At 43.0% G+C, this 26165-nt stretch overlaps 1 protein-coding gene and 2 long non-coding RNA genes across 3 annotated transcripts in view; all 3 read right to left on the reverse strand.

The window, feature by feature from the left end:
* COL4A2 (collagen type IV alpha 2 chain) overlaps positions 1-26165 on the reverse strand; it is a 148219-nt gene that overhangs the window by 25180 nt on the left and 96874 nt on the right. Inside the window, exons 13-26 of the mRNA XM_068678491.1 lie at positions 25959-26003; positions 24720-24779; positions 23872-23916; positions 21215-21268; positions 20871-20937; positions 19965-20066; positions 19407-19562; positions 17566-17658; positions 17105-17271; positions 14991-15063; positions 14799-14905; positions 13439-13640; positions 12616-12675; positions 11807-11869 (exon numbers count right to left, since the gene is read on the reverse strand). Coding sequence (XP_068534592.1) covers positions 11807-11869; positions 12616-12675; positions 13439-13640; positions 14799-14905; positions 14991-15063; positions 17105-17271; positions 17566-17658; positions 19407-19562; positions 19965-20066; positions 20871-20937; positions 21215-21268; positions 23872-23916; positions 24720-24779; positions 25959-26003 — 1294 coding nt within the window. The remainder of the gene's footprint in view (positions 1-11806; positions 11870-12615; positions 12676-13438; positions 13641-14798; positions 14906-14990; positions 15064-17104; positions 17272-17565; positions 17659-19406; positions 19563-19964; positions 20067-20870; positions 20938-21214; positions 21269-23871; positions 23917-24719; positions 24780-25958; positions 26004-26165) is intronic.
* Positions 2842-3351, reverse strand: LOC137854765 (uncharacterized). Its single transcript, XR_011095380.1, has 2 exons — positions 3243-3351; positions 2842-3195 (listed from the first exon to the last, which is right to left on the reverse strand). It is a non-coding gene; the product is annotated as an uncharacterized lncRNA (long non-coding RNA).
* Positions 8490-9204, reverse strand: LOC137854769 (uncharacterized). The gene is made up of 2 exons (XR_011095382.1): positions 8891-9204; positions 8490-8843 (listed from the first exon to the last, which is right to left on the reverse strand). It is a non-coding gene; the product is annotated as an uncharacterized lncRNA (long non-coding RNA).

Genomic DNA, 26165 nt, shown 5'->3' on the forward strand with positions numbered 1-26165 from the left:
AGAAGCAGTCGCAGTGATAAGAGCACCGGGGGACCCTTTACATGGGGTCACACTGGAAGAGTTGATGGGGATAGGACCGTATTTTAGGACAGAAGCACAGGCATCGCTGGGACCTGATAAAGCCAAGGAATCAATGAGAACGGCCAGAAGAGCATTGGATCGGGTAAAGGGGCCAGAGGGAATACCTTCCTACATGGGAATCAAACAGGGTAGAGAGGAACCATTTGGGCTTTTTATTGATCGTATAGCAAACGCCATACAGACAGCAGGGGTGCCCGATTACCTCAAGGGCATGATATTAAAACAGTGCGCAATTCAGAATAGCAACCCCTCTACTCGCACTATATTGGCTTCCTTACCCGGGACATGGACAGTTGAGGAAGGGTTGGAAAGAATGGCTCAGGTACCAGTAGGCCCACAAGCTATGTTAGTAGAGGCAGTAAAACAATTAGGTGACAGCATGCGAGAGCAGGCACAGGCTATGAAAGAGCATGCTGAGTTTACACAGAGTCAGGTCCTTGCAGCTCTTGCTCCTTTGCAAACCGCCGGTGGTCCAGTACCACCCCCTAGTAACCAGTTACCACACCGCTGCCGATGTTATCGTTGTGGTGCTTTTGGACACGTGAGACGAAACTGCAAAGCTGGGGCAGTATGGTGCTCAAATTGTCAGTCGAACAATCACAAGGAAGCGGCATGTCGACGCAACGTGCCGGGAAACGGCCGGAACAGCGGCAAGAGTCGCAAACGCCTCCCGTGGCCGCTCCGCTCCCGGCCCCGGCCCCGGCCCCGGCGCCGGCACCGGCCGGGGCAGCGCGGCCGCGGGCGGCCACAGGGCCGGTCCCGGTCCCTGTGCCCGAAGTTTCCCAAGCCCGCCCCGCCGAGGCGGAGGATGCAGCAGGACGGCGCGGAGCAGGGCGGCTTCCCGTGGCCGGAGCCGCTGCCCGTGGCCGGCCCGGCGCTGCCGTTCCGCTGCCCGCGCTGTGGGGAGCGCGGTCGGTTCGGCCGCGGTGCGCGTGTCAGGGCGAAGTTCAGCAGGATGGTGAAGGCCGTGGACAAGACGCTGGAGAAGCAGCTCGACAGGCTGACCGGGGAGCTGGCCCAGAAGACGGCGGAGCTGCTGGAGGTGCGGGAGGCCTTCGTGCAGCTCTCGCAGAAGCAGCAGGAGGTGCAGCGAAGGGAGCGGGTGCTCAGCAGGCAGGTGAACGTGGCGGTGGAGATGATCGCAGCCTTGAAGCAGCGCCTCAGCAAGTTCGAGGAGGAGGCAGAAAAAGAATTGCGGGGAAAAGCCAGGCTCCAGCACTTCATTGAAAACCTGCTGCAGCGCGTGGACCTGGCAGAGAGGCAGCTGGAGTATTACCAAAACCAGCAGGTCACCTGCAGCCGTATAGCAGATGTTACACGCTCTTTCCTAACTAGTAATCATGTGTCTCATCCATTTGTGGTGAATGGTCAGTGGCAAAAAGAAAAGGGGGAGAGTAAGGGGCGGCAAAGACAGAAACGGTACCAGGAGGATGCCACTGACACTGACGGCACGGGTAATAGCAGTAGTATAAGTGACACAGGTGCGGGGCAGCGGGCACCAGTGTCCTGGAAATGTGATGGTGAAAAGGACTGTGACAGTGGAGAAGACAAAGAGAATTGTGGCAATGTGACTTGTAGTGCAGCAGAGTCCACATGCAGTAGTGGACAATGTATTTCCAAAAGCTTTGCCTGCAATGGTCAAGATGACTGCTCCGACCACTCGGATGAATCTTTGGAGCAGTGTGGCCGCCAGCCTGCACCTCTGGTGAAGTGTTCTGTGAGTGAGGTGCAGTGCGGCTCAGGTGAAAAAGACTGTGACAGAGATCCTGATTGCAAGGATGGAAGTGATGAAATTAACTGCCCTTCTCAGACCTGCAGGCCAGACCAGTTCAGATGTGAAGATGGGAACTGTGTCCATGGAAGTAGGCAGTGCAGTGGTGTGAGAGACTGTCTGGATGGCACTGATGAAGCAAACTGTAACGATGTTATTCAGTGCTCTGGACCTGGCAAATTCAAGTGCAAAAGTGGAGAATGCATAGATATCAATGAAGTGTGTAACCAGCAGAGAGACTGCAAGGACTGGGGTGATGAGCCCCTGAAGGAATGCAACATAAATGAATGTGACTGTCCAGCTGGGTTTGAGTTTGTAGACAAGAGAAACTGTGGAGACATCGATGAATGCCAAAACCCTGGTATCTGTAGTCAAATCTGTATCAACCTGACAGGTAGCTACAAATGTGAATATAACCGTGGCTATCAAATGAATCCTGCTACAGGAACCTGGAAAGGGCCATATGGGTATAAAAATACCAGTAACACCTGTGATTACAATGAAACTGCTAAGCAGGGTTTAGGGGTTCATAGCATGGAGACAAGGGGTAACAACTACAGTGTTTGGAACAATTGTACAGCTTTGGCCTTACCTCCTGATGTTTTTCTGATTTGTGGGGATAGGGCCTGGCAAGGTATCGCGGCAAATGCTATCAAAAGTCCATGTTGCTTAGATAAACTCATTGTATTTGCTTCTAGCTTGTTGCAGTTGCATGAAATCACCAGACATAAATGGGCATTGCTTGCACCGGATTGCAATGATAATGTTGAATTGTGTGGGGTTGCAGCTAGAGCGGCATTGGCAATTTTAGTGCTTGGAGTGGCATCTGTGGCCGCACGTAACAACTGCTTGGCTGCGGGGATCAGCTGCGGTGTGGACGCCCCTAGGTGCACCCTGAGCGTTTTGTTCGGAGGGGACTCCACTCTCAGCTGCTCACCGCAGGAGCAGACAAAGATCTCCTGTAGCTGCAGACAAACAGTAGGTTTTCAGCTGCTGGAGGGATACTAACTGGAGTGTTAATAATTGTATGTGTTATTCTTAAATGTCCAGGTATTTTGTGTTGAAAGTATTTGTGTAAGGGTAAGGTTTTAAAACAAAGTGTTGCAAGTCACTTCATGAGGAACACAATGAGAGACAATACTTGTTTGTTTGCTTATCATTCTAAATTATATTCTTGTGGTATGATTGAGGTTGTGATATGATTGAGAGTGAGATGTGCCAGAGGCCTCTGGGTGTACGATTGTGCTCTGTATGTGTGATTGTACTGTGTACTGTGTGAGTGAGAGTGCATATAGCCATAGTCCAGGTTATCGTTGCCATAGTGCAGGATTCTGGAATATAGCCTTAGTACAGGTTATTGTTGCCACAGTGTAGGATCCTGGGATATAACCACAGTGCAGGCTAAAAGCATAGGTAATTGGTGCCAGCAAAAATCATAGAAAAATGGATTTATTAAAAAGATTCAATATGATATCAATCCTTTCAATCAATGGTTCACTGATTTGTTTGAAACAATACATAGATGGTTACTGGGATTAGTCAAAGGGGCATTAAGGATTCTGTTCATTGTGGTGTCAATCATCATTACACGTAGTATTGTGATAAATGTGGGATTTTGAAGTGGTGCCGGGAACAGGTATCCAGTGGATCACTGTAAAGTGGGCTGAAGCAGTTTTAGAATCTGCACACGCTGAAGACGACCATGAAGAGGTTCCTGATAATCATTCTGACAATGACGTGGGCTGTGACACCACAAGGACTGTCAAGAACAGCCTTTGATCACCATCAAGTGATTAGGTTTAAGTGTGTTACTATTAAGTTGTGTTACTTACTATTAGATTGTGTTACCATTAAATGCTTACAGTAATTATAGTATTATTAGGGTTAAGTTATATAGTTGTGTTATATTGTATATTTGACACCTGCTGTAAAACCAAGTACTGCTTGTACTAAAAGAAAACGGGGGAATTGTTGGGAATTGGCATAATTGTTCGATCTAAGCTTGCTTTAAGCAAGCAGGGGTAGGCCTTAGAAATCTCAGGGCCTGCTGTAGCTGAGCAAACCAAGCTGCCAGAGTAACTGTGAGAAGCTCCCACGGCAATGACTCCCACATCACCCAATTAAGGAACTCAGAAAATATTGTTATCAGCAGCTGGCCTCAAGGACTAGGCCTACGTGACCGTTAAGCACAAAGGGGGTTGTTTTCCTAACTTCTAATCAAAAGGTGGTGTTATTTTCTTAACAGTTTGTCTGGGTGCTTTTGACCAATAATCTTGTGTGAAACACTGTCCACCCCTGTAAAATTCACTATAAAAGTTGGGCTATTCGGGCAATAAAATGGAAGCATGATCTGACTCTGCTGGTGTCTGTCGTGCTTTCGGCCGTGCTTCGCAACAAATGGCGCCCGAACAGGCTGAGACCTGAACAAGGCCTGAACAGGACATCGCAGCACCGGAGCAGACATCGCAGCCGAGCACGGACATCGCAGCGGCGCCGGGACAAACATTGCAGCGCAGCGGGACACCAGCGGCGCCGGCTCATCTGAACGCAGGTAGACCAGGAGACCAGCGGCGCCGGGACCAGTGCCGCCGGGGACCAGTGCCGGGGTCACAGCGTCGAGACTGAGACATCGGAGCGGCGCGGGACATGGGAGTGCCGCCGGAACTTCGGAGCGGACATCGGAGCAGCGCTGCAGCTGACCAGACACCGAGCCGCACACGCTGTACACAGGACTCACGGTGAGACGCGCTACTCCCGGTGAGAGACGCGGAAAACGCGGTACTCCCGGTGAGAGACGCGGGACACGGTGGGACGCGGGGACTCACGGTGAGAGACGCGGGGTACGGTACCGCGCAGGACATTGAAGTAATCGCGAGACACTGAAGTAATTGCGGTAGAGGTAAAAGGGACGATAATCCCCGCACCTGCACTCTGACAGGTGAACGGGACGTAACGGGACGTAAACGCGGAATCCCCGCACCCGAGAGCACCTATAGAGGGTCCCTGTCAGTCATGTGTCTCGCAAAGGCTGCAACAGCATAAATAGAGGCATGGAGGCATATGATTTGCTCAAATGCTTTTTAGAAAACCGCAGCACGCAGGGTATAGACTGCAAAAAAGATTTACCAAAATTATTAGCATATGGAGTAACAAAGGGTTGTTTTATCAATCCGGATACAGTTTTTGAACACGCAGAGTGGCGCAAATTTGGGGACAAATTGTTTGATGAAGTTATTAATGACAATAAGACTGCTAAAAAATTATCGAAGCCTTGGAAAGCAGTCACTAACGCCTTAGCTATACATCAGGCCGAGCAGAGAGTCGCTGCTGCCGCTACAGAGCAACTGGGATTGCCAGGAAGAGCTGGTAGTGTTAACCCTCAGATGGACGAGGAAATAAGAGAGCAAAAACCAGACAGAAAAAACACAAGCCCGTTTACAGACGGTGTTCAACAGAGGCAGAGGATGTGGAACCAAATAGCAAATGAGGCCCTACGTGAGGGTGAACACGAGATAGCTGCACAATTGATTCCAGAGGCCTTCCCGGTAATATACTCACCACCGGACGCCCAGGGTAATGTTATGGTTAATCTAGTGAATTTGGACTGGAAATTGTTAACTCAGCTGCGGTCCACAGTAAATGACTCAGGTCTGAAAGGTGAACCTACGAGACACATGCTGGACTACATTTGGGGAACAAATATTTTGCTTCCAGGAGACATACGCAACATAATGAAGTTAATTTTGACCCAACACCAGCAGCTCTTATTTAACGCCCATTGGCATGCTGCTTGTCAAGAAGCAGTCGCAGTGATAAGAGCACCGGGGGACCCTTTACATGGGGTCACACTGGAAGAGTTGATGGGGATAGGACCGTATTTTAGGACAGAAGCACAGGCATCGCTGGGACCTGATAAAGCCAAGGAATCAATGAGAACGGCCAGAAGAGCATTGGATCGGGTAAAGGGGCCAGAGGGAATACCTTCCTACATGGGAATCAAACAGGGTAGAGAGGAACCATTTGGGCTTTTTATTGATCGTATAGCAAACGCCATACAGACAGCAGGGGTGCCCGATTACCTCAAGGGCATGATATTAAAACAGTGCGCAATTCAGAATAGCAACCCCTCTACTCGCACTATATTGGCTTCCTTACCCGGGACATGGACAGTTGAGGAAGGGTTGGAAAGAATGGCTCAGGTACCAGTAGGCCCACAAGCTATGTTAGTAGAGGCAGTAAAACAATTAGGTGACAGCATGCGAGAGCAGGCACAGGCTATGAAAGAGCATGCTGAGTTTACACAGAGTCAGGTCCTTGCAGCTCTTGCTCCTTTGCAAACCGCCGGTGGTCCAGTACCACCCCCTAGTAACCAGTTACCACACCGCTGCCGATGTTATCGTTGTGGTGCTTTTGGACACGTGAGACGAAACTGCAAAGCTGGGGCAGTATGGTGCTCAAATTGTCAGTCGAACAATCACAAGGAAGCGGCATGTCGACGCAACGTGCCGGGAAACGGCCGGAACAGCGGCAAGAGTCGCAAACGCCTCCCGTGGCCGCTCCGCTCCCGGCCCCGGCCCCGGCCCCGGCGCCGGCACCGGCCGGGGCAGCGCGGCCGCGGGCGGCCACAGGGCCGGTCCCGGTCCCTGTGCCCGAAGTTTCCCAAGCCCGCCCCGCCGAGGCGGAGGATGCAGCAGGACGGCGCGGAGCAGGGCGGCTTCCCGTGGCCGGAGCCGCTGCCCGTGGCCGGCCCGGCGCTGCCGTTCCGCTGCCCGCGCTGTGGGGAGCGCGGTCGGTTCGGCCGCGGTGCGCGTGTCAGGGCGAAGTTCAGCAGGATGGTGAAGGCCGTGGACAAGACGCTGGAGAAGCAGCTCGACAGGCTGACCGGGGAGCTGGCCCAGAAGACGGCGGAGCTGCTGGAGGTGCGGGAGGCCTTCGTGCAGCTCTCGCAGAAGCAGCAGGAGGTGCAGCGAAGGGAGCGGGTGCTCAGCAGGCAGGTGAACGTGGCGGTGGAGATGATCGCAGCCTTGAAGCAGCGCCTCAGCAAGTTCGAGGAGGAGGCAGAAAAAGAATTGCGGGGAAAAGCCAGGCTCCAGCACTTCATTGAAAACCTGCTGCAGCGCATGGACCTGGCAGAGAGGCAGCTGGAGTATTACCAAAACCAGCAGGTCACCTGCAGCCGTATAGCAGATGTTACACGCTCTTTCCTAACTAGTAATCATGTGTCTCATCCATTTGTGGTGAATGGTCAGTGGCAAAAAGAAAAGGGGGAGAGTAAGGGGCGGCAAAGACAGAAACGGTACCAGGAGGATGCCACTGACACTGACGGCACGGGTAATAGCAGTAGTATAAGTGACACAGGTGCGGGGCAGCGGGCACCAGTGTCCTGGAAATGTGATGGTGAAAAGGACTGTGACAGTGGAGAAGACAAAGAGAATTGTGGCAATGTGACTTGTAGTGCAGCAGAGTCCACATGCAGTAGTGGACAATGTATTTCCAAAAGCTTTGCCTGCAATGGTCAAGATGACTGCTCCGACCACTCGGATGAATCTTTGGAGCAGTGTGGCCGCCAGCCTGCACCTCTGGTGAAGTGTTCTGTGAGTGAGGTGCAGTGCGGCTCAGGTGAAAAAGACTGTGACAGAGATCCTGATTGCAAGGATGGAAGTGATGAAATTAACTGCCCTTCTCAGACCTGCAGGCCAGACCAGTTCAGATGTGAAGATGGGAACTGTGTCCATGGAAGTAGGCAGTGCAGTGGTGTGAGAGACTGTCTGGATGGCACTGATGAAGCAAACTGTAACGACGTTATTCAGTGCTCTGGACCTGGCAAATTCAAGTGCAAAAGTGGAGAATGCATAGATATCAATGAAGTGTGTAACCAGCAGAGAGACTGCAAGGACTGGGGTGATGAGCCCCTGAAGGAATGCAACATAAATGAATGTGACTGTCCAGCTGGGTTTGAGTTTGTAGACAAGAGAAACTGTGGAGACATCGATGAATGCCAAAACCCTGGTATCTGTAGTCAAATCTGTATCAACCTGACAGGTAGCTACAAATGTGAATATAACCGTGGCTATCAAATGAATCCTGCTACAGGAACCTGGAAAGGGCCATATGGGTATAAAAATACCAGTAACACCTGTGATTACAATGAAACTGCTAAGCAGGGTTTAGGGGTTCATAGCATGGAGACAAGGGGTAACAACTACAGTGTTTGGAACAATTGTACAGCTTTGGCCTTACCTCCTGATGTTTTTCTGATTTGTGGGGATAGGGCCTGGCAAGGTATCGCGGCAAATGCTATCAAAAGTCCATGTTACTTAGATAAACTCATTGTATTTGCTTCTAGCTTGTTGCAGTTGCATGAAATCACCAGACATAAATGGGCATTGCTTGCACCGGATTGCAATGATAATGTTGAATTGTGTGGGGTTGCAGCTAGAGCGGCATTGGCAATTTTAGTGCTTGGAGTGGCATCTGTGGCCGCACGTAACAACTGCTTGGCTGCGGGGATCAGCTGCGGTGTGGACGCCCCTAGGTGCACCCTGAGCGTTTTGTTCGGAGGGGACTCCACTCTCAGCTGCTCACCGCAGGAGCAGACAAAGATCTCCTGTAGCTGCAGACAAACAGTAGGTTTTCAGCTGCTGGAGGGATACTAACTGGAGTGTTAATAATTGTATGTGTTATTCTTAAATGTCCAGGTATTTTGTGTTGAAAGTATTTGTGTAAGGGTAAGGTTTTAAAACAAAGTGTTGCAAGTCACTTCATGAGGAACACAATGAGAGACAATACTTGTTTGTTTGCTTATCATTCTAAATTATATTCTTGTGGTATGATTGAGGTTGTGATATGATTGAGAGTGAGATGTGCCAGAGGCCTCTGGGTGTACGATTGTGCTCTGTATGTGTGATTGTACTGTGTACTGTGTGAGTGAGAGTGCATATAGCCATAGTCCAGGTTATCGTTGCCATAGTGCAGGATTCTGGAATATAGCCTTAGTACAGGTTATTGTTGCCACAGTGTAGGATCCTGGGATATAACCACAGTGCAGGCTAAAAGCATAGGTAATTGGTGCCAGCAAAAATCATAGAAAAATGGATTTATTAAAAAGATTCAATATGATATCAATCCTTTCAATCAATGGTTCACTGATTTGTTTGAAACAATACATAGATGGTTACTGGGATTAGTCAAAGGGGCATTAAGGATTCTGTTCATTGTGGTGTCAATCATCATTACACGTAGTATTGTGATAAATGTGGGATTTTGAAGTGGTGCCGGGAACAGGTATCCAGTGGATCACTGTAAAGTGGGCTGAAGCAGTTTTAGAATCTGCACACGCTGAAGACGACCATGAAGAGGTTCCTGATAATCATTCTGACAATGACGTGGGCTGTGACACCACAAGGACTGTCGAGAACAGCCTTTGATCACCATCAAGTGATTAGGTTTAAGTGTGTTACTATTAAGTTGTGTTACTTACTATTAGATTGTGTTACCATTAAATGCTTACAGTAATTATAGTATTATTAGGGTTAAGTTATATAGTTGTGTTATATTGTATATTTGACACCTGCTGTAAAACCAAGTACTGCTTGTACTAAAAGAAAACGGGGGAATTGTTGGGAATTGGCATAATTGTTCGATCTAAGCTTGCTTTAAGCAAGCAGGGGTAGGCCTTAGAAATCTCAGGGCCTGCTGTAGCTGAGCAAACCAAGCTGCCAGAGTAACTGTGAGAAGCTCCCACGGCAATGACTCCCACATCACCCAATTAAGGAACTCAGAAAATATTGTTATCAGCAGCTGGCCTCAAGGACTAGGCCTACGTGACCGTTAAGCACAAAGGGGGTTGTTTTCCTAACTTCTAATCAAAAGGTGGTGTTATTTTCTTAACAGTTTGTCTGGGTGCTTTTGACCAATAATCTTGTGTGAAACACTGTCCACCCCTGTAAAATTCACTATAAAAGTTGGGCTATTCGGGCAATAAAATGGAAGCATGATCTGACTCTGCTGGTGTCTGTCGTGCTTTCAGCCGTGCTTCGCAACATTAGAACAATGTTTAATTTGCAAGCATTTTATCTGTATGTTTGAAACAGAAAACTTAAGCATCTTATTCAACAGCAATTATGTAGGTCCTGAGACTACTAGATACCAGGATGTAACTTAGGATAAACTGTGCGCGTTGCCAGGAATTTCAAAGGAACACAATAACATGAGGGTGTGAGACTATAGAGATGACTTTTTGCTTGATATACTGTCATCAACAACTAGGACACTGAGAGACTTGATTATAGCTGAGCTCCATCCTGGCTGAAAAGAAGGCAGGAAGTCTTGAGGACAAAACCACAACACCCTAAGCAGAGAATGAAAGTGCTGTAAAGGTGTTGGTGCTTTTGTCAATATGGAGAATGTGGGCAGGAATTATGCCCTAGGAAATCAGACCAACACAGCTACAGTTACTGAAAAGATGTAAAATGTGTCCTGTACCTCTGAGTTTTCCAATTCCAGACCTACCTCTAGTTGAAAGGAAGAGAATGCAGCAGAGTTCTGCATTCTGATCAGCAAGGGCCTTTTTCCAGTTTTTGGAGGGCAGGAAGGCACAATAAATCTTAAAGTTCATAAAACATATACATTGATGAAGACAGATTTGTTAAAGAGCTAACCAAAGCTACAAAACATAAACCACACAAATCTGCGATTGCAGCATCACCTGCATGCAGCATTCTTAGAGCTAGCAGTCTGACTGCATTCACTGAAAGATAAAAAATCTGCCAAGTCCATATGAAGGAAAGAAGAAACAAATAATCCTACTTAGAAAAAAGTTACCAAGATGGCAAGGAAAACAACATTCAGAAACATAGATCCTAATGCCAAACTAAAGGCATTAGGACTAAGGTAACACAAATCAGAGATAGTCATCATCTTTCAATAGAGATAAACCATTCCCTTTTAAGATCAATGAATTTGTTATAAATCAATCCATGCATGCCATAATAAACCTTGTGCTGGGAAAAAAAAGAAGTTGACCTTAAATGTTATAGTCCAGATCTCTGATATTGCCTGAAGCACAGAGGGAATGGTTCAGAAATGGGTACATCAAGAATTTTACATTTCCCAAACTCTGAATAACCCAGTGATTTATTTATTTATTTATTTATTTGTTGGTCAGCTGGTGATAGAATTATTTACTAAAAAAACAGCGTTATTGCTTAGGCTGTAAGTGTATAAACTTACAGGAACTTATAATTTGTGGTGCTGGTCAGAAATTCCCTCTTCAAGGTTAATGGTTATGATTGCTCCTCACAACTTCTCTGTGGTTCTCTCAGTTCCCATCTCACATAGTCCTTCAAACCCTGTCCTCATGCCCTCTTTGTTTTGGAAAGTGGTGGGGAACCTGCAGTGCTGCGAAGGCCCAGGATCACCAGATCCAAGTCCTTCTGGGCTTGGTTGTAGACCAGCTCTGCAAGGAAGGCGTGTGGTGCATCAGACAGGGCAACTGCATTGCATCAGACAATCTGGCCCATCACACCAAGCCACATTAAAGAGATTAGGCTCACCCTTGCAGAAGGGACTCTGTATATCTCATGAGGAACAGTAAGAAGCTGTCACAGTCCTTCATTGCAACTTGTGAGGTGCCCAGTCATCTTGGAGAGACCTCAATACACTCTCTACCAATAAACTTGTGTATTTTCTCTCTTGACTTACTTTCATATGCAGAACAGCTTTTTGCTTTTTGTTTCATGTCTGACACTCATTAACACAGGCAGAATTAGTTTAGGAATGGTGCAGCCACCAGGCTGTGTGCTGCTTAGAACCCTCTGCCTGCTTCAGGTCACTACTTCCCTCCACTGCCATTTCTAAACATTAACTTCTTAAACTTCTGACTTTAACAGGTTTGGCAAGATCTCCCTCATAATGTAGTGTATATGGGAAAAAAAGGTGAAGGCAAAGCATTACCTGTGGCTCCTGGCAGTCCTGGCTTGCCTTGGGACCCCTTTGGTGGTCTTACACAGCCCCCACCTGCAAAGAAAGATGGTTAGTCACACCATGTGTGCTCACATGCTGCCTCTCACCAGCTCTGTGCCTGACAGTTCAGACAACATTGTTAAAGCAGGTGAATGAAATTAACGGGCAAAAGCCTAATTTTGTAAGTTTTATTCTTCATTAAAAAGAAAAGAAAACAACAACAAAACATTGGTTATGGGTGGCATTTTCTGGGTGGCACTCAAGCTGAGCTCCATCCCAATAATCAGCCCAGCCTATTTTACAGAGGCTATGGTAACTGCTCTAGTGAGGCTGTCATGGGAAAGCTATTTCAGGACACCTGACTTACCAGAATAAGAGAGACACTTTGTTTGCCTGCTAGCAATTTGTACCCCTGAATAAAACAAGTCAATTTCTGGTACAACTGAAGGTTCTTTAAACCTTCAGAAAAGTTTCTTAAATTCCCTTTGGTAATTAATTTCTGGGATTGTTGCCATATATTGCATGGTAATCATTATTTTATCGCAATAAACACTCAGGAAAAATGAAGCAAGGAACTTCTGGATGGTGAAGGTAAAACTGCAAGAATTTTAGAATACTTTCAATTTGATTCAATTACTTTTGAGCTACATACTGTATATGCACGGTTATTTGTGACCTGAACTTCAAAAAGTTTTCTATTAAGAGTATCCAAACCAGTCATCAGAAAGAACTTATCCAGCTTTAAGAGTTCCATAAGACTAAATATGGAAATACATTCAAGCCATTTGTATGTTCAGTACCTGACCATATTGGTTCAGTTCCGTCTCCTCTAGAAAAGTCTTCAATGACCTGCCCACAGTCTACAAGCAAAGAATGGGAAAGGATAGTTATCATTTAAAAGTGGAAAATCCTAAAACACTCTCATTTCTAAACAAAATGTATATTATAACATCATATAAAGTGTTCTCTTATGTATTATGCATTGGAGAAGCTACTTAAAGCCTATTTGCTATAAAACACTGAAACTCTCTGTCCATATATTAATTAGAACTAGGCTTGCAACCTAAATTTTCAAATTTTCAAATTAGGAGCCTATGTATCCCAAGCAACATATGGGGTTGGCAGGTTCCTGCTGAGGCTTTCATATTCTGCTGAACAACCTGAAGCCAAATAAAAATACTCCAAGCCTGAGCTTTTGGGAACATGAGAGGCTCAGAAAGTTGTGAAGATACTACAAAGAGCTCTGAGGGAAAAATACGTGATTTTCCCTGCTCAAATAAAAGATGAGGTTGGATGGGGTAGACCAGACAAAACCCCCTGTGAGTAATCTAAAGGCAGTACATTGCTGCATTGCCTCCAGCTGTTCAAGACACAAAAGACTACTTGCTGACACAAATATATTCACTTATGCTGTTTCAATACTCTAATTGAAACCAATAAAACTACTGGGACTTCTGAAGTGTTTTTTTCTTTTTCTTTTTTAAGATTTCTGGACAACTAATATAAGCAATCCCTTTTCCTCCATATAATCCTCCACCAAATAATAACTTTTCAACACTGGTGCCACACACAATTCAGTAGTGATCTTCCACGGATTTGATACAAGACAGTCATCTTTCTTACCTAGTTGGCCAGGCTCTCCTGGTGGACCGGGCAGACCTGGAGGTCCAGGGCTTCCATCTGTTCCATGGTCACCTGGAGGACCACGGTACCCTTTTGGACCAACAAATCCTTCACCTGGAAGACCCGTTTCCCCTGGAAAGCCCTTTGGGCCTAATTCGCCTGGATAACCAGGATCGCCTGGGTGGCCCTTGATAGTATCACCCTGTGGGAAGTGAATAGAGGTGATCACTCCTAACTTTGCTGAGAAACAAACAAAAATCAAACATAAAGTACTCTCATGAATAACATCTTACAGACAGCTATTCCTCCTGAATTGCATCCCAGCTCTTTATATCAACATTGCAAATAAAACATATTTGAAATTATCAGACATTAATTTAGACCCCACAACACCAAGGGCATAAGAGAAACTCTCTTAGAAGGAGCATTCCCCTAAAAATGATGGCCAATGAAGTTGGTTGGCTATGAAGTTGGTATGAAGTGAAGTTGGCAATGTTGATGGACAACATGTGTCACTGCTGTGGACAGCCTTACTGCCCTTTCTGAAATGCCCTGAGTAGATTAGGGGGAAGCTACATGCATCACTAAAGATGAATTAGGTTTAGTTCTGATGTGGCATTTAGTTCGTACATCTTGAGAGGTGTTGACATAAAACTGTGCTCAAATGGGCTGGTTCTTCTTGTTCTGCTACTGTAGTGATGTCACTGCAATGCTGAATCTACATCTTTAAAACATCACTGGGAAATGTTTCCATTCACAGAAGTAATTAAAGTGCCATTTTCACTGGCAGTATAACCCACCGTGGTCCATATTGGATGAAATGGCTCTAGCTCATCCTCAGATATGAGGCAAGAGCATCCCAGTGGTCCAAAACATTTGTGACATGAGTCACTCTTCTTTTGCCTACAGACGGATCTTAGAAGACCAACTGAGACTACATGTCTAACTGCTTGAAGGCTACAATTACTTAGATGAGGTGCTACCAAGTGCATATATGACAACATGACCTATGTTTTGAGGATGTAAAATTGTACTGATTATTGCTTTCAACTCCCTCAAATCAAATTGTCACACAGAATGGCTTACACAATGCTGGATAACAATAAACTTCTAATTATCACAAGTTAACCTCTAATATCAAATTGGCCTAAATGGGTTATATATTACTACATGTACTTATTTGCTTAAATAAAACAGAAATAAAAGTGAAAGGTAGCTCAAAAAAACCCTGAGGATAAGATCAATATTTGATATATCAATAACTAGCACAGCCAGTTTAGTTATGCATCTTTATGTCTTTATGAAGGACAGCCTGGTAATCTGCTCAGAATGAAATGCATTAGTAATTAAGTGTACTTACCGGAAGGCCAGGCTGTCCTGGTAAACCATCTAATCCATCTCTGCCTGGAAAACCATCTCCCCCTCTGATACCAGGAAGCCCAGGGTCTCCTCGGATTCCTTTGGTGCCTAAAGTAGACCTTTCATTTTAAGACTGCTCTCTCATGAAAGGTATAAATAATGCAAAATAATGTGACACGAACTTTTACTCTACCTTTAGTAGTTATGTAAAAAGAGTCTCCCTTTTGTCCTTTTGGTCCTGGAAATCCATCTTGACCCGACGATCCCTGATGTTACACACAATGAAAAAAACACACAAAAGAAACAGGAATTCTTAAAGAATAAGTATACATACTTGTATTCCCACTGTTCTACTTAAAAACTTGTTAAAAAAAAAAAAAAAAAACAAATCAAAACAAAACCAAAAAAACACCACCAACCCTCCTTAAATTTCACTGCTTTTCTGTTACTCTCTGTGTATGGTTTCCTCTCCAGTAATCCCATTCTAGTGCCTGAATCTTTATTAACATGTGCTAACTAGGACCGAGGTCTGTGTGGCATGGTAGGGTGCTTCTGCATGAGGATGTCATTGGAAGACCTGCGGGTTTTCATACGTTCGAGTCCTGTAGATGACTGCAACTGGAAAACTCCATCAGTCATTTTTCCCTATCTTCCTTTTACTGAATTTCAGGGCAGACACTGAATGAAGGGAATTCCTGGTGCATTTATTTTTTGTTTGAAATACTCCTTTGCCATAAATTACTTAATATGATATCTTTTGCATCACTGTCTTTTACTGACATTCTCCAATCTTCTCTGAAAAAAAAAAAAAAAGCGTGGTAGAAAAAGCATTGGTGAAAAGCATGTGTGGAAACTGTATCTCAGCTGCAGGTCATCTCAAGAATACAGGTTCACACTTCTGTAAGTCTAGAAGGGGAGAGTAAATTTGAGCAAAAGGATCCTGCTTTACCTGTCTGTTTTTTCTAGCTGTGGTGGACAGTGAAGCCCCATGTAGAGATGCTTCTTTTGAACATTGCTTTATATAGGCCAAAAGAAATATCAGGAACTTAATATGATGCTGAATTATGTCATTGACTATATAACTGCAGAAATTTTCAGCAATAACACTGCATTAGTAGTATGATGTTCACTTTGCTATTTTTTGCTTTCAATGTTTAGATATGCATAATGCAATTTGGCACATAACGTGTATTTGAAATGGTTTACAGCTGTTCCTAATTTCTCTTTCTCTACAAAAAAGAATGCCCATGGGTTGGGATAAAATTTTATTTTCATTAAATTGACAAAGATCTGATCTAAATGAAATGTATTTATTATCTGTACACAAAACTTACTGAACAAGCTCAAAGAATTATGAAGTCACTTCTTTCTAAGAATATGGACCAAAAATAACTAAGGTAACTTGTTTTATGTTGAATTTGTTGCAAACCAAAAACTGAGATAAAGTGCTTTCCCGCTGGATGATATTTTGCTATAATATAACATGTCCGTGTATGTCTTAATTCTATAGAATTCTGTGTCAAACTCTGGAATTCTGGGATTTATGGAACAGAAATCATTCATTACAAAGGCAAAAAACCTTGCAAATATGAAAAATTTAACCAAAGTTACAACACTGAATGTTTCAAAAATACTTTTGCCTTTTTTTTTTTCACAATTCAAAGAAAATAAAAATTTTCATAAAAGTATTTTGAATTTTTGGAAAAAAAGTTTTTAACTTTTTTTTTTTTTATGTCGATAATCAAGCCAATGTTTATTTTATTTTAATTTAAAAAAAAAAACAAACACCAAAATCTAGATAGTTCCAAGTGAGTTTGGTTTATGTTCAGAAAGCCAAAAGCACTAACTGAAAGTACTACATTATTATTATTAGCAAAGCACTCTTTTCAGGGCTGTTGACAGTGTTTTTTAGGAAGACTGTATGCATTTATAAACAGGAACCTTACATTTAATCAGTTTGACATATGCATCTTATTAGAAACAATTTGAAGGGACTACTGAAATTGTTACCCTTCTGGCCAGATCATAATTGGTACTACAGCTGCTTTAAAGTGTTTTGCTGAAACAGCTTTGTTTAAATGGAAAATATATTTTGGATTTTGTGGAAATCTTTTGCTCTTCTCAAGATATTCCATTTTCATCCTCATCCCAGCATCTTTCGGCTTTCAGTATTTTGTAGCAATCCGAAAACAATTGAGGTGGTACAGAAAAAACTGTTTTTCATCATTATTTTTTTCCTGTGGAGAATAGCTGTTTTTAATTTTTCAGTAGGCATAAAAAACTGCATCAAAGAAACAAATATCTCACTTTTGCTCCAGGGTAGCCAGGAATACCATGTTGACCTTGATCACCAGGTTCTCCTTTTCTCCCTGGCTGGCCAGGGGTTCCTGGAAAACCAGGTGGGCCAGGGGGGCCAGTGGAGCCCCTTCTGAGTTCTTCACCCAGAAGGCATTTACTGCAATCCCCTTCTTCACCTAAGGACATGTATTGGAAAGAGAAGAAAGAACACTCTGTCACAACAAATACACTTTCAGCTGTACCCATTATATATACATATACTTGAAAACACTTGAGCAGTTTATCAAATACTTGAGAAAAGTGCTTATTTTTTTCTTATAAGACACTAACAACTTTACTTGTTGTGTTAGCCTCAGATCAAATGCATCACTCCCTGAGTCATAATTCAACTTAACTCAAACTGAATACGAAGGGAGTTTTACACAAAGAATAACAGTAGAGCATCTTTATAGTTATGTATTATAAACTACCTTTGGGTCCTTTTTGTCCTCTTGGCCCAGGGTAACCTTGTGTGCCAGGTCTACCTGGTGTCCCTTCCCGTCCTTTTAGTCCAAAGAGAGAACCTACAAGTTTAATTGAATAAAAAGATAAGTTAATGTATTTTAGATTTACTTTTCCTGTTTCCTCCCTCTTCAAGCTGGACTGCATCTGCCTTTTTTTCTGTAACCCTAAATGTCATTGTCTAACCCGGCTTGTTATTTTTGTTGTCTTGTCTACCCCTACTCACAGTTTCCCAAACCTATTCTCAGTAACTTCCATTTGCTTGTTAATAGTCTCTCTGCTCCCTTACTTATCCAACCTTCATTCTGCTTGCCTGTCTGTACTGACACAACCACCTACTCCAACAGGGCCATTTGCTTGTCTCTGCATTCCTCAGTCCTGCTTGCTTTCATCTGCTTGCAAAGAATCCACCTTTGGTATTGCTCAGCATGGACAGTCTGTCCTACCTAGACCAGCTTTGTCAGGCTTTTTGTCCCTCTGACCATGACTGCACTGCATGGCTGGAGCACTCCAGTGACCAGGAACTGGCTGGAGCACATGTATTTGCTTGGCTGGAGACCAGCATGAGGGGTTCAGGGAATGTATATGCTCCGACCTCATTTCAGCATGGTTACAGGACATGGCCTCGACACACACACAGCCCCAGGACCCAGGTCTTCTATCACAGACCTTGCAACTTCTTCCCAGCCCCCTACTCCTCATTGCTTCTTCTTTTATGGTGGATGATTCTTTCAGTTCTTTGGTCTCTTACACCCCAAATTCCTTTGCTTTTATCTCTCAGCACAACATACTTTGCAGTACCACAGACCGATGGATTACTTCCTGCTATCCTTTTCTCCACTCCCACTCCTGCACTGCAGTGTGGTGCTTTTCACGCAATCTCAGTCAGAAGTGGCCTCTGGAGACCACCTGGTACCTTCTTCTCAAAGCAGGCCCAGCTTCAAAATCAGAGCAGGTTGATCAGGGCCTTGTTCAGCTGAGTATCTCCAAAGCTGAAGCATCTATACAACCTCTCTGGGCAATCTGTTGCAGCAGTTGACCACCCTGAAGGTGGAAAAGGATTTCATAATATCTAAGCAGAATTTCCCCTGTTGTAACTCACGACCTTTGCTTCTTGCCCTGTCACTTATATTCTTGGTGTGTCTGGTTCCATTTTCACTGCGACCTCCTAAGAGGTACAGGAAGATAGCAGTAAGATTTCCCCTTAGCTTTCTCTTCTCCAGGCTAAGGAAGAAATCCAGTTCTCTCAGCTGCTCCTTCTATCTCACAAGCTTTAGCTCTCTAAACATCTTGTTCATCCTTCGTAAGACTCTCTTTACTATGTTAGTATCTTTCTTGTGCTGGGGAAGATGAAAAATACGAACTTTTCCAGAACTTCTCATTTTAACCTCTGTTTGCTGAACTTATTATTTACAGTCAGTGTTCTCCATTCCAGACCCTTTCCAATCTACCTCTTATCTCTTGCACACTTACTGGGACACTCTTCCCAGAGTACTGGCACATATCTTTTGTTTGAAATTTCATCTGTGAAAATTATTTTTACCTGAGCAGAATGCAAGTTTAAGCATGTCCATATCCCTCCACCAGCCCCAAACAGACCTCCTTTTCAAATTTTGCCAGGAATGTCTAAAAATCATGCAAGCCTTTCTTTCATCAATGCCCCTACAATGCTTTTACCCTAAGTGTCTCCCTACCACCTGTTTTGTTTCATTCCCTCAACCTACTTTTTCACTTTGCTTTGCCAACAACTATCTTTAAGATAAGCAATGGTGTTCCCATGAGTTCTCCTCACCTCTCTTCTTGCACTTACCGGGAGTTCCAGCAGGACCAGGAGGACCACGCTGCCCTGGTTCACCGTGCCTACCCGGCAACCCAGGTGGGCCTGACTGATAAGCAGGAGATCCTAATTCACCTTTTTCACCTTTTGGTCCCATTTCTCCAGGTAAGCCTGGCTTATCCCCATCTCCTGAAAGAGAAGCAGAATTGTTCAGTACTTGGAAAAATTTCTTAACAATGCTGTACAAGGAGCTGTAATGTAACAGAAAAGACAGTTCATGCAAACTGCACGTAGCACTCAAGGAAAAATGGAGACATTTAGTGCACAACAAAAATGGCAACCACACTTTTCACTTGAGCAAATCAATAGCAGGTCCTGAAGCAAGGCTCTGTCATCATCTCTACTTCAGTTGTTTTGCCAGAGCCCCCCTGGGCTGAAGCATGAACACAAAACACACCTCACAGTCAGTTATCTACTACTCTGCACCACGTATTTCACCAAGTGCACATGTGTTTTCTCCACCTCAATCCTGTACCAGTTAAAATTTGCTATAAAGTCTAGTTGTTGGAACAACTGTTATTGAGGTATTACCATCAGAGAATCCAGGAAGACCAGGCAGCCCACGATCTCCTTGCTCTCCTGGTTCTCCCTGTAGTCCAGAAGCACCTGGAAAGCCTGGTTCACCTCTTGTACCTGAAAAACATCCCCACAAAACACGTTAGTGTGATGCTGTTTGTGACCATAAACGCTGACTTGTGGTACACTGCAGATGTCCCAATTTACTGAAATTCTCAAAATATTAAAGTTTTGAGAATAAAAACAAACTTTTATTTTGTTTTGTTTTGTTTTGAGAAAAAAAAAAGAAGAAACTTCCTTTCCCTGGAAGTTCTGGTCTTTGTGAACTTTTATCACTTGATGTGGTTCTAGTCTGGTCACCCTGAGCCAATACAGCTCAGCACAACAGGTAACAGTGGGCAAAACAAGCCTACTGAAAGGATCACTGAAGATATTTATGACCCAAAGGAAAAAGACAAGTCCTCTTCTATTCCTCAAAGATTCTATTTTTTTTTCTTTTTTTCTTTTTTTTTTTTTTTTAAACATTAGATTAGATGAATGAGCTGTCAGTGCTGCATTTTATCCAGAGAGTCTGAAAAAGGATACAGGACACAGACTCTCCATTTCTTCCTTTCACTGGACAACAGTCACACTCTTTTATTGTTTTAATTAATTAATTAATTAATTAATTTTCTCTGTGGACTCAGGAATGCATGGATGCCTTTTGTATAGCAATCCAGCTTCAGCAGGAAAGACAAAAAAGCCACCTTGTCTTCAAAAAGGTGATTAGTGATCTCTCTTGGAAGGAAATTCTACCTTCTGGAATAGCTTAGCAAACCAAAGTTTCTGAAGGAGTTGAATTCTCAGTCTTTCATTCTTTTGATCTGTGTAGCAAGTGGTAAAACATGGCTAAGATAAGCAACCTAAGCAAAAGAGACCTACCTTTTCTTGGAATGTGGTACGGAATATAGACAGGTTGTCCAGGAGGACCCATCTCGCCCTGCTCTCCCTGTTAACAGAAGTTAAAGCATTGCATTTAAGCACATGATTCTAAAGATTTTCTTTTAATATTGAAACAAAAGCCCAAGAAACACACACATACACACAAAAACAACTTTCAAAAACACTACAGAAACTTTTAAGAAATCTGAGACATTTCAAGTTAGCAAACAATGTGACTAGTTCAACAGTGCAAACAAACTCTTTGACTGTTGTTACATCACAGAGAAGAAAAACAAAAAATACGTCTAATTTATGCCTTCTAGCAAATGAAATGAAAGCAGTACCTTGGCACCTCTAGGACCGTATCCACCTGGTAGGCCATCAGGTCCTGAAAAACCCTGTAATACAGATAAAAAGGGTTGGCTTTTCCTTTAGCAGAGAGACAATAAAATTATTTGGTCTGCAGCAGTTGGCTTCCCCTGATGTTACCGTAAAAACTATGCAACAGAGCTGAGCAATTTGCTTCCTAGTGTGTATCGATTCAGGTTATACTATTAAGTCTCTTTGTGCTTTAATGTTCCATCCATTGGACCAAACCTAGCTCCCATCAAAGGCCAGAAGAACTTCCTGTGGCACAGGTTCTGGCAATGGTGCAGAGGGATGGAGCAACTACACTCGCACCACCCCCTTGGACAATGCAGGGTGGGAGAGGAGAAGGAGGATGCCCTCAGTGCTGGTCAACCCTGAGGACCATGGGCCAGACAGACAGAACATGCCGAACTGTTTCACCAAAACTAAATGAGTCTGAATCATTATGAGTGCACTTATCTTCACTGGAATGCAAACAGCAAGCAACAAAATAGCATGAAGTGCACAGGTCCTCTTTGCTGCTTTCCAGGCAGTCGTAGTTGGTTTGGCCAAAGAGAAGTCCCCCAGCTCAAAGAGAAGAACTTGGGACCACCCCTGAGCATGCCTTATTCTACCTCTCCTACCCTCAGGCAAGCTGTGTCCTAGAGAAATTTTCTATCCCCACCTGCCACAGAAAACATTTCAGTGTCTAAGGTCCTACCCACTTCACTCACTTAAAATGGTTGAAACTCCAAGTGTGTGTATTAAAACACACGGCAAAACACAATGCATCCAATCACAAGGACATATTTATTTCAGCTGCTGGAGGGGCACAAGGAAGAGTGCAGATTTCAGTGATGCAGATACAGAAGAGGTCAGAACCTGTGCATTTTACTCAGTTTCTTAAAAACCTTTGTTCTCTATAGAAAACATTGATAGGTACTCAGTAAAAGAACTGGGGTTAAAAAGGTGAGCTTTTAGTAGAAAATGGTGGCCAGATCCTCAACTGATATCAACTAAAGCAGTTTCACTGAAGCCAGTAGATTTGTAAAATTCACACTAGTTAGATTATTACCCAGCATTTTTAAAACAACATCTCCCAATTTTCATAATCGGAACAGCTCCTACATGGAGCATTAATTTTTATAGCATGCTCTAAAAGATATTTACACAATTTTAAAGCACAATTCCACTGCTCTCAGCAAGACACCATGAACTGAACCATAGGCATCAAGGACCTTTCTGTACTGGCAACTATACTGCAAGCTATCAGAAAAGCAGCAGTAAGTATCAGGTGTAAAATCTCTTTACGCTAGGTGGAGCTGGTGGTCTAGAAGTGAAGCCAGCAGCTTCCTAATTAACCAATGCTTCGTGTAATGTGGGCAGGCAAGGCAACTATCCTCTCTTTCTGAAGAATCAAATCATTCAAAAAACAACAAAGAGGGTATTATTGTGAATAGCAAACCAACCAGCCTATTCATAGAATCACAGAATCATTCATGTTGGAATAGACCTCTGAGATCATCTAGTCTAACCTTTAACCTAGTATTGACAAGTCTACCGCTTAACTATGCTAATTAGTACTGCAGCTACACATTTCTTGAAGACCTCCAAGGATAGTGACTCAAGCACTTTCCTGGGCAGCCTGTTCCAATGACACACATCTCTTTCAGTAAAGAAATTTCTCCTAATATCCAACCTAAAAAACAAACAAACATAAGAACTATTCCTTTCCATCCATGTCCAAACCAATGTACATTTCACTAAAATTGTTGCCAAAATTTACTTTCAATAAAGGGAAGCCATTGACCATTTCCGACCAAAGTGGGAACCTAAGTTGAGGTCAACCATTTGGCTTTAATGGCTTTTGCATCACTCTTTCCACACATGTATTACTGCCACACCACCAAGTTTTGTGATCAACTGAATACTTGCACAACAGTTACTTTTATTGCTTCATGTGCTTTATGTCCCACGTGTTTCATGTTATTATTGTTTTACCTTGGTGGCAGGACAAATTCATAAACCTATTAAAGATAGAGAAGCAAAGTCATGCAGCTCATAGTTATTTGAATACTTCATGGAAGTGATTTCTAATGCTGACTGAAGAAGTCTTTTTCTGAGCATAAACAGAAAGTATGAGCTCTTATTTGTCTGACACAATGCTATTTTAAATATTTGGGTGTGTTTCCATGGGGACAGAGATTTAATGGTGTATTGGTGTATTTATCAGTTTCCTTCCTTTTTTTTTTTTTTTTTTTTTTTGATATCCAAGATGTAGCATAGACCACAGATCTCAACCATGTCTGTGTGTCTGCAGAAAGCTGTTCAAACTAGTAACTTTTTGCATCTAAGAAGAAAATTATAGAAATCATGGTAGCAGTAAAAGAAGCAATGAAAACAACAATTCCCCACAGCACTTTTAAAATGTGGTCATGTAGAAATGGAAAAATGAACTTTAATTACAGGACCTTTTTTTTCTCACTGATGAGTAAACTAACTGACACAAAATTACAATGATAGAAGAATCCAGGTGATGCTTTCTAGACTACAGTTGGTGGAATTACAGGCAGAATTTGTCCTCTATAATTTACTTTTCAGACAGATTGTCTACATGTGTGTTGGAAACAACAGTCATGTATGCAATACTCACTCTTTCTCCAATGAGTCCTGGAGAGCCATCGATACCAGGTAGTCCCTATGAAGGCACATTGAAATTAATAAATAAAAGTAACATCATAATAAATCTTTTAAGAACCATTACTATTTCTTAGACAAAATAAGTCTGACAATTATTTCGAATCTCTAAAACTAACAGTCAGAGTTCAGATACTTTTCCAATGTGATTCACGTATGCTGCAAACACGAAAGATCTGAAATTTACTCTGGTATTAGATTTTTATCTTCTTTCTCTTAATTGGGAGATTACAAATCAACCATGAAGATTTTAAAGTCTCTGACATTTTTAAAAAATATATGCTGAGTACTGTTCTTAGTCTGTTTAAGCACCTTAGAAACAGTGCTCCCAGAGAAACATCCATAGATGCTACAAGGTAGTAGGATTTATTTATTTATTTATTATTTTTCTGGGGTAACTGGAGTCAAACTCGTGTTTGCTGAACACAATTTGAAGAGAGCTAAAGTGGAAATCGTGAAATTAAGACTATGCTGGGGATCAAGGGAGGAATGATCCTCCCCTGGGGAGATCCATGGGGATCGCGGTGAGCAAGCACAGCTTTGGGTGAGTGATGCATGAGGCTTCCCCGTGAGGGTGTAGCCAAACCTGTGAGTCATGTGGGGCCCTCCTTCTGTTACCATTTCACAATGCCATTTTTCTTTTCCTGTACCAGGGATTTCAGAGCTGCCCATAACTTGGAAGACATGGGCTGAAGGGCTCTCATGTCTGTGGCTTGTTAACCTATGTTTTGCTCCTAAAGGCAAAGTCTCAGATTGGACTTGCACATTTAACAATACTAATTTTACCTTTAAGGAGTGACTCACCCTTTGTCCTGCGAAGCCCGTTACCCCTTTTTCACCTCTTTCACCAGCGTATTGTATACCCTAGGAAACATTACATTCAGATAACATATTTCTACATAAAGTGCGAAAAAAAACCCACAATCTTATGGAAGCTAAACAGAAGGAAAAAAAACATCATTGTAACACATGCATGATCTAATTATAGCTGCATGTGAAAGAACCAGTGTCTTTAGAGTGCAACATGCTTGCTTCATTACAATAGCAGGATCAGGCCATTAGGCAGAGGACAGGGTTTCCCTTCTATCATCTCCTCCTTTATTTCTTTTATATCTGTGACTCTGAAGAGAATCCAAAGCAATTGTTCAGCTATACAACCAATTAAGCAACTCAGCGTATGTCCAAATTATAGCTTTAGAGAACTATTTGGCAAATACAGGCATGTTACTACTATTAAAAAAAAAAAAAAAAGGAGAAACATATCTGAAACATATCCCACTCTGCTACATCAAGATAAAATCTGTGGTTTTCCTAATAGAGTCACAACAAAATTCTGCATGTATAAAATCTGACCATCAGCTAAAAATATGACTAGGAAGTGCATACGGAGGGCAGCAGGGCTTACATTGTAGGTTTCTGCCATAACCCATAACCTCATTGGGAAGTTGACCAGACTGTTTGAGAAAATAAAGCTCTGCAAAATGCCCAGTGAGACATCCCAAGTTGGTGAAGACTGTATTTTAAACCACTCTGGGAAGTAAAACAGAACCACTCAATAGTAAAGCTATTTGGACAGACTAGAGTTTGCATGTGAGTTAATTAAACCACATTCAGTCAAGTTCAGTTGACAGCTCTAAAAGACACAGCAACACATGGGATTATTCTCAGTCAACAGACCTATGAGACCAAAAGTTTGTATGTGCTGGGCAGCAGACTGAGAAGGATTGAGAACATTTCCTTACATACATATTTAATGGGATTTAATGTAATTTTTAACATAGCAGACCATCAGCCGTAAACAGATTTTTTAATAGTTATAGCTAAAATTAAAATAAAGGTATGAGGGAAAATCTTATTTTGGTAAACCAGCAAGAAGAGAACAACAGATTATGCTGTGAAGTTCTTACACATCATGTTGTTTAGATTTCCTAAAGCATCAGAACTGGTGCCCCTGTTTGTACTGATCCATATACCATTTCAGTGAAGAATGCACCAGTATTAACTCTGATATTGTTTGTCTTTGTTGTTCTCCACTTGACTTACTGGTTGTCCAGGTTCCCCTTTTTGCCCTCGTTCTCCTCTTTCACCCTAAAAATGAAGAAAAAGAGTTCAGATATGTTAGGCATTCCCATTTACAGTTTATTAACTTTTTTTTAATGCAAAGTTACAAATCTTTTTCAAAAAAAAATTTAGATTTTTTAAAAAAATCTATATATTTCATAGTTTTTCTGAAAATATTTCTAGGAATAA

This window comes from Anas acuta, chromosome 1 (assembly GCF_963932015.1).
Source record: "Anas acuta chromosome 1, bAnaAcu1.1, whole genome shotgun sequence".
Classification (NCBI taxonomy): domain Eukaryota; kingdom Metazoa; phylum Chordata; class Aves; order Anseriformes; family Anatidae; genus Anas; species Anas acuta.